Below are 12,183 nucleotides of genomic sequence, written 5' to 3' on the forward strand. Positions count from 1 at the left end.
CATTTCAAATAAAAACACATTTAATTTAACATAAAGCATCTTTTCAACATATACCAAAAAAAAAAAAGTAAAAGTGAGAAAAAGATATAGATATTTATAAGATTCTAAGTAAAAAAAGATTGAAAAATATCTAGCAAAATCATCCACGTTGGCAATTGCTGGGCCAATTTAGAATCAGATATTGCACTTTTTCTCACACTTTTCCCCCTTTATTTAATACTATATTCCTTATTTTCCACCGCCACATACCCCAATTTCTTCCCGCCGGTGAACTTACCGGAAAATCCTGTTACTCTGATCCAATCCTCTACTGATATCACGGAAGATTGGATTTAACTTCGAAAAAAAATAATTACGAGAAATTTTTTTTTTAAGAGGAAAACTGTTGGGATTTGAGAAGGTTCTCTATGGGTGAAGAAGTGAAAATTACCGACGGTGATGGTTACGCCGGAGATGATAATCGTGTTGTCGAGTGGGAAGACGGACTTCCGAGTTTTGACGATCTGACGCCGTTATCTCAGGTTTTAATCCCGCCGGAGTTAGCATCGGCGTTTAGAATTACGCCGGAGCCGGCGAAGACGATGACGGATGTGAATCGTGCTTCGGAGAGTACGTTTTCGTCTCTACGTGCTGGACAGTTACATATGTTGTCGGAGAAGTATAATTTTAATGAAGGAAGGAATGGAGATAGAAATCATGAGAATGATGAGATGGATCTGACAAGAGATGGATCCGAGTCGAGGAAGACACGGAGGATTGACCCGGAGATGGTTACTGAAGAGGCTGATTCGGCATTGAGGAATGAGAATTGTGGAGATGATAATTCAGCTAAGACGCTGAAACGGCCGCGGTTAGTCTGGACGCCACAGCTGCATAAGCGATTTGTGGATGTTGTGGCGCATTTAGGGATTAAAAATGCTGTGCCGAAGACGATTATGCAGCTGATGAATGTGGAAGGACTGACGAGGGAAAATGTTGCTAGTCATTTACAGAAGTATAGGTTGTATTTGAAGAGAATGCAAGGGTTGTCGAATGAGGGACCTTCTTCGTCTGATCATTTGTTCGCTTCTACGCCTGTGCCACAGAGTTTGCAGCAGTCCGGTGGTAATGGACACAGTGGTAATGGTCATAGTAGTAATGGTCATATGCCAATGCCTATGCCTATGCCAATGATGTATCCGCCACAAATGGTGCCAATGCCTATGATGGGAATGTCAGGACATGGACATGGGCACGGGTTTCATCATCAGTATAATATGGGGCAACCGCGAGACTGGTCTGGAAATAAATTTGGTTCTTATCATCATGTTGCTCCTGGTGAAAAATAGGTGTAGACACAAAAAGGAGGTTAGATTCTTGATTCTATACAAGTTGCGGCAACTCTACTGTTTGATAGCTTTTTGTATGCTAATAATAGTCAATTGTTTGTACAGGGTTGATTACTGGATTGTGGCATCAGAAATCTCATTCGGTGGAATGCAAACTAGGAATTCCAGTTAGACCCTTTAGGCCTTTTTTCTTACTACTTGTTTAGATTTGGTAGATTTATAGGTAAAAAGTTTCATAAATTCCTCTAAAGTTCTTAGAGCTAGGTCATTTCTGATTGTAGCTTCTTATTCAGAAAGGAGCTTGAGGACATAATACATGATAAGATTGTTGTTTCGATCACACTTTGCTTGAAAAATAGTAGAATAACCGGATTCTGTTTTTCTTTTTGTGTTGGTAAGTATTGATACGTATCTTTTGGTGCGCCGATGTGTTTTTAATAGATGAATTGACGGCAAAATCAGTTTTTTTCCTAAAAGTGGGTGTAGACGATATAGGAGTGACTGCTGACTCTTACATCTTGTTTACTACTTCCCCTTTTGGTCAATTGCAAAAAAATTTACTATGGCAAAAAGCAAACTACTTCTAAGAATTTTCAGGCCATAGAACATTTTATCTGGCAGTTAGTGTTGGCGATATAGTATGAGTCACACTTTTTAATAAATTATTGGCGTGTAACGGATATTTGGTGGTCATACGCGCTGATCTTCATTGTCCTGGAAGTGTATTGTTGCTGATAAAAAGTTCTATTCTAATTTCTGTAGCTGCAGAGAATAAGATACTAAAAGAATATTTTTTTGTTGATCTCTTGAAATTGATGTAAACTAAGATGGATGGTCAAGTAAGAACATATAATGACTTTTCTGCGCCACAACCAGCACTTCAAAGAGGGATCAACCTGTTCTAATTTTGAAATGAAGCTAGTATAGCAAAAAAAAATTTCTTTTTTTAGCCTCCAATATATTGTAGCAGTAACTGTTGTAACACATTAGTTGATATCGGTTTCCTTGCGATCATATTTCTGCATTCTAGAAATGTTTCTGCTGTATCTAATGTTTTACCAGATATACATGGAGAGCTACTTGTTTCTATTGGATCTCAAGTGTTACACTACAGATGGCATTAAATGACAAGTGTTCGCATTTTGCTTATTGTTAGTATTGGATGTAGTATTTGTTCAGTTATGATCAAATGCTCAATAATACGTTAGGAACTTGTCTGCTGCCTAACATGGCATATGAAGCATAGATACCATACTTCGCCACTTGACAGCCATATTTTCTTTCTTAACATAGTGATTGATTGTACTTGGCCAACTTTGTGGCTCCTAAGAGTTTGTGTTTTATTAAATTTTATGTACAAATGACAAACATTTCATGTGGTTACATTTTCTCTGAGGCGGCTTAAAGTGTTCCGACACACCTAAATAATCTGCTGCCCTGATTTTTTTGTCGTTGATAACGTGGTGTCCGGGCCAGGTTTCGCACACTGCGGCTGATTCCATGGAATACCGTCATCTTCCTCCAACAACAGGTACTATGTTACTCTGTCCATCAAGACTAGGACAAATGGGAAGAAATTATAATTTGCTGCCCTGTTTCCCCTTATTGAATGAACATGATAAAATTTTCTTTGGGAGGACTCATTAACTGAATATCTTATTTTGGCCTGGATGAATTTGTCAATTTTTTGTCATCGTTGTATTGTTTATACTACAAATATTGTTGACCATCAAAGGTGTGACAGAAATCTAGTGGATTTGAGGAGCTTTTGATGAGAATACCTTTTGTGCATCACTTGGTTCACAGTATCAAGATACTTCTAGTAACATCTTTGGTAGTGTTGCTTGAGCTTGAAGCTTTTATTGTGAATGTGTAGCCTTTCCTCCCATGTGATTTATATGTTTATATTAGCTATGGACTATATGAATGTGTTTGTCTTGCACTGTTCCTTTCTTTAAGCTAGTTCAGCGAAGCAACGGTGAATAGGTAAAGTTTGGTTGGTTGTAAGATGTTGTATTGCACCTTCTTTAGTGGTCTCCTCTTAATATTACTTCTGTGTTAAAATTTGAAGAATATATTTTATGCAATTTATATCGGTTTGAAACCCTGACCATGTGAGCTTTGCAGACTGTAGCCTGTCCTAAGCCCAGATAAAAGGGGGTTGATGGCCGATGTAAAATAATTTAACTATGAAAAATGTCTGAATACTATAGCTGACTCCAGCTAAAGTAGATGCTGTTTGTCTTCCTGCATTAGTCTAAAATGTACATGTGGATGCGATGAATCACAACTTGTGGAATTGGTGTGGAATTTGAAGTGATTCTGATAACTTGTGCAATATGGACCTCTTCTTGTAAAGTAACCACTTGTGATGGTGGCTGCTTAAAAAATGAGTGGAAGTTGACATTGTTTCATCTCGATCTTGTAGGTCATTTAGATTGATGCGGGTGTCAATGTTGTTTACAGTATCTCAACTCCATTTCCAGGGGAGATGGTTTTCTTCAATTTTCTTGGCTTTATTAACTACTCAAATTCTGTTTTGTCTTGTCTGAATATTTTGATGTTCTTTACTACCTCATTAGCATACCATGTTCAGGTTTTGCTTATTAAAAATGTCGTGGTTAGGTATGCACTTGTTCTCGATGAACATTATATAGAAGTGCTTCTGAATAATTATTAAACAGCGGAAGTAAATACTCTTTCAGATTAAGCTTAGTTAGCTTTCCTAATTGTCTTTGTGTTGCCGTGTAGTTTCACTATTCTTACATATCATCTTACTCCTTTAATCTGTTTTTTGGCACTATGACTCTGTATGCTAGCGACTCTTCTTTAAGGGGGCCAACATATGCACATCTGCATATGTTAGCGACTCCAAAAGGGTATACCAATTTCGGATAACATCACTCATAGGTTTCAAAGGCAAGTGCTCCAAGTGCATGCTCAAAGAGTGGTGGAGAAGAAATTGTTTTAGTTCTCTTGGTGAAATATACAGTCCCTATGTTTCTTGTTCTTGGTAACTGTCTCATCCAGGTGTTTTCTGTATTCTGGTTATTTATTTGGTAGAAGATCCTATGTGGGTAGTTGCTTGTTTCTTTATCATGCAAATAGTAAATTTGCTTATTATGTGTACTTTGTACAACGAACATCTGCAATTTGTGCTTGCTCTGCTAGTCTACTAGACATGCCATTCTTCATAGAGATATTATGAAGGATACAACCAGTATTATAGAATCTTGTGTCCATTTATTTTCTTGACCGCTTTTCATTTGCCTTTTGCTTATTCTCTGGATAGATAGAAACTGTACTGTTGAACTTCATTGTAGGTATGCAATCATTTCTGTGCTGTTCGGTTTATCAAGCCACAGATAACTGTAATCCAGAGAAGTCACAAGATCAAAGGTGGTTTATTTCATCCCCACGACAGAGGGGTTTTGCAGTCTCTTGCTGGATTTGTCTCCTGCACAAGGATCAAATGTACTTTTTTTTGCAACTTACTGGTATCACTGGTTTGATTGAATTTCTACTCTTTTATGTTATGATCCTCTTGCTGCCCTTTTCTAATCAAGTGCGTTTGATATGATGGAAGTCAATCTTATGAGAAGTTCCTTCTGTTGGTAATATTTTCTTGGATAATTGTTTCCACTTTCCGGTGTTAGGACTAGGTTGGTGACTGGATTAGTATGCTGCTACTAATGATAATATGAGACTAGAGGAAGGTGTTTGATGAAATTTTTGAGTATTAATTACTAATAGAATGTCCAAGTATGAGTTGAAGCAACTAGCAAGTGATGGTAGTTGGGAAAAAAAAAGACTCATCCCTATTCACTTTCAATGGAATATTAATTTCTCAAATCCCGGTACATGTATGCTGCAATTTATTTACAAAGCTTTAGGCATAAAGCTGAGCAAGCGGTAGCTGATAAAGAAAATGGTTGCTCATGAGTTTGAGCAGTGAACACGGCCTCTTGTAGAAATGCAGGATAAGGTTGCGTAGAATAGACCCTTGTGGTCAGGCCCATCCTTGAATCCTGTGTATAGCGGGAGCGTAGTGCACCGAGCTGAATGCAGCATGAAAATACTAGCCTATTATTCATCTGAAAGACACTTTTTATATTCTGATTTTCAGACCATACAACCCCCTCTTCAGACGTAGGGTCCTTTAATAGGAAGTCTGGACAAACCTTTGAGGACCCAAAGTGCATGGGATTGCTGTAATGCTTTGCCTTTCTGTATCTTCGTTGATTTCGCTCGAAAAACTGTTTTGTTTAAAGCACTTTGTGGCGTCCTTAGAAACCGAGTTGGTACTCAAGATGGTATGTAATGACTCCACACAGGTCCTGAATCCCGCAGACACTACGTTTTGATCACTTTGATTCTGTATATGAACTGCTCGTCTCTTTGTTGAATGGTGCATTTTCCCTCTGTGTGTATAAGTTGAGACTAGGGAGAAAAACCAACCATTGAATTATCTACCCCCCTACGCCTTCATCCAAGATTGCGTACTCAACTGATCTTCAGCTTCTCTAGCCATCTGAAAACTTATGCAACTTCTACCCAACTACATCCAGGAACCTTTTTCAGTTTCTTCTTCTTGATCACCCTTTTTACCTTCGCGACGTTTATCCACTTACTTGCATCAGCATATAAACTTGATAGCAACACACTACTTCCAGCACTCTCAGGTTCAAGTTTAGCCAATTTCTCAGCTGCAACCGCTGCTAAATCCATATTTCCGTGCTGTTTACATGCCCCTAATAATGCTCCCCAAACAAATAAATCAGGTTCAATTGACATCCTCTGAATCAAATCGTAAGCCTCATCGAGTTTCCCTGCTCTCCCTAATAGATCCACCATACACGCGAAATGCTCCAATCTTGGCTTTATGGTGTACTTCTCCTGCATCAGTTTGAACAAACTTTCTCCATACTGCACAAGTCCAGCATGACTACAAGCAGTGAGAGCTGCTGTGAAAGTCAAGTGATCTGGTTTCCTATCTTCCTCTCTTAACATTTGATTGAATAACTCAATTGCTTCGCTGCAATACCCATGATTCGCGTAGCCAAAAATCATCGAGTTCCATGTTACTGTATTTCTTTCACACATCTTAGAAAACAAGTGTTTTGCTTCAGATATAAATCCACATTTTGCATACATGTCTATGAGAGCACTTTTCACGTATACATCCTTCTCGATCCCCATCACTACCGCATAACCATGTATCTCTTTCCCACGAATCAAATCTACCACAGTTGCACAAGCAGGCAATATGCTACTAATCGTAGCTGAACTTGGAGACGTCCCATCATCCAACATTCGCTTAAACGTGTCAAAAGCTTCCTTGTTATGAAAATTCTGCACTAGACCAGAAACTATACTAGTCCAAGAAACTACATCTAGCTCAAGTCCATCATCATGCATCAATTCAACAACTTTACAAACCATACCTTGATCATCTTCTTGCGAAAACCCTGCAATCAGAGTATTGTATGTCACCACATTAGGCTTCATACCTTGAACTTTCATTTCCTCAACCAAATCCAATGCTTCATTTACGATCCCCTGCTGTACACAACCCGAAACCAAAGCATTCAACGCGACCAAATCTTTATCCACCGTCCCATTAAACACCCTTTTCGCCTTCTCAACTCTACCACATTTTGAATACATATCTACCAATGCACTAACCACATATGAGTCAAATTCAAACTTGTTCTTCAGAATCACACCGTGCAATATCTCCCCTGTTCGAAAATCATTGAAGCGTCCACAAGCTTTAAGTACACTAGGAAGAACAAACTTATTCGGCTTCTTTCCACCCTTTTGCATTTCATGAAAAACACACATTGCTTCCTCGTAAAACCCACGACGAGCATACGCCCCGATCAGAACAATCCAACGACGAGTATCTGATTGGGGAATTTTATCAAACAGTTTACGTGCATGGGATAACTGTTTACATTCTGTATAAAAAGCAATAAGCTTTGAAGCAAAATGAGTTCTTTGAGCCAATCCATTGATGATTAAATGTGCATGTAATGCTTTGCCTAATTGCAAAGCACCATTTTGAGCATAGGTTTCAACAAGCTTTGTGTATATGTCTGTTGCTTTGGTGCCAATGACCATTTCTCTCATGCTTTGGATAACTAGAAATTTTTCAGTTTATTAACTACATTTTGAGAGAGAAAAGAGTATTTGGGAGCCCGTTTGAATTAGTCGATTGTAAATAAATAATGAAATTGATCTTATAAATAAGTTTACAGGTTTGAAATAAAAGAGAGTTTGAGTTTTGTGCGCCATTTGTGTATGAAATTTCTACAATCATCACGTACAATGAGATTTAATCACAGTAACTTATTTTAATAAAAGTAACAATAATTATAAAAAAGAAAAGAAAAGTATATCTCATGAGAGGCTAATATCGTATCTTAATATAAAATTTCATATACCATTTTCAAGTTTTTGTTAACATTTTATACCCTTTAGGTTCCGGACTCACGAATATTGTATCTTAAAGTGTCTTCATATTGTCCCCAATACTTATGCTCTCCGATTTAGAATGTCGGGAAGGAATTTATTAATTGAACTTTCACTAATATTGAATATGTTTTTATAATTAAGGTGTTGAATAAATATATGAGCAGATTCATTATTGTAAGCTATCTAACTTTCATAATTGTATTTTACAGGATTAATGGAAAAATCAAATGTAGATAAGCAAAATATAGGAATTGAAGTTATATTAGAAGAAATCCAAAAGACTCATATTCTTCCGTAAGGAGTTTCAATCTCTTGATGATTCATTTAAGTTTTATCTTGATTATATGCTCATCGTAATGGTTAGTGTGCGTCATGATTTTACATATTGTTACCTTGTTCAACTGTATGTAATCATTGCACATTCTTAGAAACCTATCTTTCTTTCTTTACGAATAATGATGATGTGCCTCGATCAAATAAAAATTTTATCGAGTAAATCTTGCAACCTGTTTTAGTTCCTTCAACTCTGTCGAAGCCATACAATGATATTGGCTATGTATCAAGAGTCAAATCAATACCAAACGAGATGTGTTTTTAAAATTCGTCGAAGCCATACAATATATATCAATTTTTAAAATTTGTCAATAATTCAAATGTGTTTTTAATACTTTCTTTCTTTATAAAATCTAGGACCAAACGAGAGCTCAGTATCTTCTTGCAAGTCAAAGTGGACAACCTCAAGGAATGATTTGACATATAATGATTTTAAGAACACCTGCAAATCACCTATTCTACAACATAAGAAGGGGAGCAAATATATTATCCTACCAAATCTTTTATCATTGTTTCAAAAACAAATATAATGAATCAAATAACATTAATTTAGACTTGTTACATCAAAATGGTCTTCTTCATGACCAATTTGGCCTCAATCAAATCATCTCCACTTGTGCAAAAATGGGTTCTTTTTCACTTGGAATTCAAACCCATTGCCAGATTATTAAAATGGGGTTTGATTCAAATGTATTTATCAACACCGCTCTTGTTGATATGTATGGAAAATGTGGTTATGTTAAAGAAGCAGAGCAACTGTTTGATGAAATGCCTGAAAGAAATGTTGTGACATGGAATGCTTTGATTTCTGGTTATTTGGACACCCATTACCCTGAAAATGCGATTGTGTTGTTTCTTGATATGTTGAGAGAGGGTATTAGACCGACCCCGTCGAGTGTTTCGGCTGTGTTGGTTGGTTCTGCTCAGTTAGAAGCATGTGAAATTGGGGCTCAGTTGCATGGTTTGAGTTGGAAAGTTGGTTTTGCTTTGAATCTTGTTGTAGGGACTGTTTTGATTGATATGTATTTGAAGTGTTTTGATCTTGAGACTTCGAGGAGAGTTTTCGATCAAATGACTGAAAGGAATGTTATTACTTGGACATCAATGGTTACTGGTTATGCGCAAAATAGTTGCCCTTTTCAAGCCCTGATTTTGTTCAAGGAAATGTTGAGGTTGGGAATTAGAGCTAATTATGTTACCTACACGAGTTTGTTAAGCTCGTTTTCTTGTTCAGATTACTTGGTTCATTGTGAGCAGGTGCACTGTCATGTAATACATCAATGTTGTAAGACTAACCATTACTTGGTGGTATCGTTGTTGTCTGCTTACTCAGGGTGTAGTTGTAGCTTAGAGGATTTCCGTAAGTTGTGTTCTGACGTTGTGAAATGGGATGAGATCTCCTGGAATGCAGTTATTTCCGGTTTCTCTAATTTAGGAGTCGGTGGAGAAGCGTTCTCCTGCTTTTCAAGAATGAGGCGATCTGGTTTTACTGTTGATCATTACACTTTTGCGAGCATTTTGAAAGCAATAGGGTGCATTTCAGGCCTGGAGGAGGGAATGCTTATCCATTGTCTAGCTCTGAAAACAGGATATGCTTCTGAAGTTATCATACAAAATGGGGTTCTATCCATGTATACAAAGTGTGGTAGACTTGAAGATGCCGAGAATATATTCTCATCAATGGAGGAACGAGACCTCATATCGTGGAACTCACTTCTTACAGGGTGTGCACATCATGGTTATGGTAGTGATGTGATTGTAATGTTTGAAGAAATGAGGAGATGTGGTATTAAACCAGATCTAACCACATTCCTTATTGTTCTTTCGGCATGTAGACATGCTGGCCTGCTCGACGAAGGGCTTAAATATTTTGATCTGATGAAGAATGACAATTCTCTACCACCAACAAAGCTAGAGCATTATGCTTGCATAGTCGACCTGTATGCCCGTGCTGGTCATCTACATGAAGCAGAGGACTTCATCAACAATATGCCAATAGAACCAGGACCTTCGGTTTATAAAAGTCTACTGAATGCTTGCCAACTACACGGTAATAAGGGACTTGCTGTGATTTCTGCCAAGAAGCTTGTTGAACTTTGTCCCAACGATCCTGCAACGTACGTATTGCTAGCAAATGTGCTAGCATTGGAAGGGAATTGGAAGGACGCGGAGGGACAGCGGAAGCTTATGTTGGATAGAGGATTGAGTAAGAAACCTGGTTATAGCTGGCTATAATTCACAACAGGGTGGTATCATTACCAATTGACATAGTTCAAATTCTACCGCAGACAAAAACTTGGTATTTAAGTGAAGAAAGATAAACGGTCAGGTCCGTTATCCACTGAGTTTCCTTTCGTGCATAACTGGCTCTCGGAGATTTCTCGATTATCCTTTGTGGTAGGCTACTAGAATTGGAACCAATCTGTACATACTATACTCATTTGATTCCTGTAGGTACATGCTGATTGGGCTTACAATGAGAGAAAGGTGAGTTTTTCATTCTTTAGATCTAGAGGTGACAAAAGTAGCTCATGAAATCATAATCCGCTCAATCCGTTCAAGTTTGAATTGATTATTCACCTGTTCATTTATTAGCTCAATCCGTTTGGACTCTCTAACTCAAATTGATCCATGAAAATTTGTCAAAATATTTTCAAAAACTCCTCTTTTCTTAAAAAATAAATAAATTGATACTAAATTTTTTTGTAGAAATTACATAAATTAGTTTTAACATGAAATTACAAATAAATTAAGTTTCTAATTATATTAATCCCTTATAAATTAAAAAAACCAGGATACAATAATTGAAGCTCAGATACATTAATATGTAGGTCGGATACATTAAATACTGTCTTTGATACATTAATATGTAGCTCTAATACATTTAATACTAGCTCGGATACATTAATATGCAACTCGGATACATTAAAAATATAAGAGATTTTGGAGATAGTAACAGGAAATAATGATAATAAGTGAAACAAAAGGCGTGTGTTTATGTAATTTGTCCCTTTTTTATTTAAAAAAAAATATGTACTAAAAAAATTATAAAAGAAAAAAACAATTAAAACTTAGTAACAATTGGGTGCATTGGGTTTTGATCTACCTTTTTAGCCATTTTAGCCTAATCTAACTTTAGGGATCAATAATCCGCTTATTTATTAAATTAATTCATTTTTATCTATTTAAATTTAATCAGACTTGCCTATTATCATTATTTATATCCATCTACCTTTTCATTTATTTTTTAAAATCATTTTATATTTTTCCTTCTCAACTGGCTTAAGCACAATCATCCCCTCAATTTGTACTTCTATTTCTGTGCTTTTGGATGTTAACATTCTCTAATTAAAAGATCTTGTTGAATTTTGAAAAATAATTAAGATACTTTTGGTTATTTTATCACTATAGCGCAAAATTTAAATCACTTTCTGTATAATTATTTTGAACAGATATTTAATTATAGATATTATCTGTTCCAGAAAAAAGCTGGATCACATGTTTTTTCAAATAGATAAGGGTCAACTACCAAAATAAATGGCACAAGAAAACCTTGTGTATTATTTTTTCTTTCATTTTTACTTGTCGCCGTTTTTCACTTTATGAAAAGTTAATTTGATTAATATTCAGAACTAAATTGAATTAGATTAAGTAAATAAGACTTTTAACTCTTAATTAGATGCTCAAATACTTCCAAAATCACTACAAGTTGTAATCCTTTTCATATTTGATAATTTGATAGGATGGAAAAAATACATTTTAAAGTGTTGATTAAAGTTTATCCAATTTAACTCTCGAAAAAGCAAAACGTAACAAGTAAAAGTGAAAGATGGAGTAGTTTGAAGATGCAGTGGTGTGATTATTTAACGTTTAACTAGAAGTCTCGGAGCGTCACTCCCCGAATGAGCCCCTACCATGCGCACCATGACAATTGTTACTCATCAACCCGAGAAAAACAAAGAACATTTACACGGTAAATTTAAAAACAATTTTTACCACAACCAAATCTAAGCCTTCGTCCGAAAAATCAAATCAAAACCAAAAC

At 36.4% G+C, this 12,183-nt stretch overlaps 3 protein-coding genes across 3 annotated transcripts; 2 read left to right on the forward strand and 1 right to left on the reverse strand.

The window, feature by feature from the left end:
• The first annotated feature begins 205 nt into the window (after positions 1–205).
• Positions 206–1,786, forward strand: LOC107021734 (transcription factor PCL1-like). The gene is made up of 2 exons (XM_015222440.2): positions 206–1,347; positions 1,434–1,786. The coding sequence occupies exon 1, from the start codon at positions 408–410 to the stop codon at positions 1,326–1,328; it is 921 nt and encodes a 306-aa protein (XP_015077926.1). The 5' UTR covers positions 206–407; the 3' UTR covers positions 1,329–1,347; positions 1,434–1,786.
• Positions 1,787–5,149: 3,363 nt separating this feature from the next.
• On the reverse strand, positions 5,150–7,646 carry LOC107021886 (pentatricopeptide repeat-containing protein At5g59600). Its single transcript, XM_015222604.2, has one exon. The coding sequence runs from the start codon at positions 7,458–7,460 to the stop codon at positions 5,868–5,870; it is 1,593 nt and encodes a 530-aa protein (XP_015078090.1). The 5' UTR covers positions 7,461–7,646; the 3' UTR covers positions 5,150–5,867.
• Positions 7,647–7,994: 348 nt separating this feature from the next.
• LOC107021934 (pentatricopeptide repeat-containing protein At1g11290, chloroplastic-like) lies at positions 7,995–10,729 on the forward strand. The gene has a single exon (XM_015222649.2). The coding sequence runs from the start codon at positions 8,565–8,567 to the stop codon at positions 10,371–10,373; it is 1,809 nt and encodes a 602-aa protein (XP_015078135.2). The 5' UTR covers positions 7,995–8,564; the 3' UTR covers positions 10,374–10,729.
• The last annotated feature ends 1,454 nt before the right edge of the window (positions 10,730–12,183 follow it).

This window comes from Solanum pennellii, chromosome 6 (assembly GCF_001406875.1).
Source record: "Solanum pennellii chromosome 6, SPENNV200".
NCBI classification, from domain to species: domain Eukaryota; kingdom Viridiplantae; phylum Streptophyta; class Magnoliopsida; order Solanales; family Solanaceae; genus Solanum; species Solanum pennellii.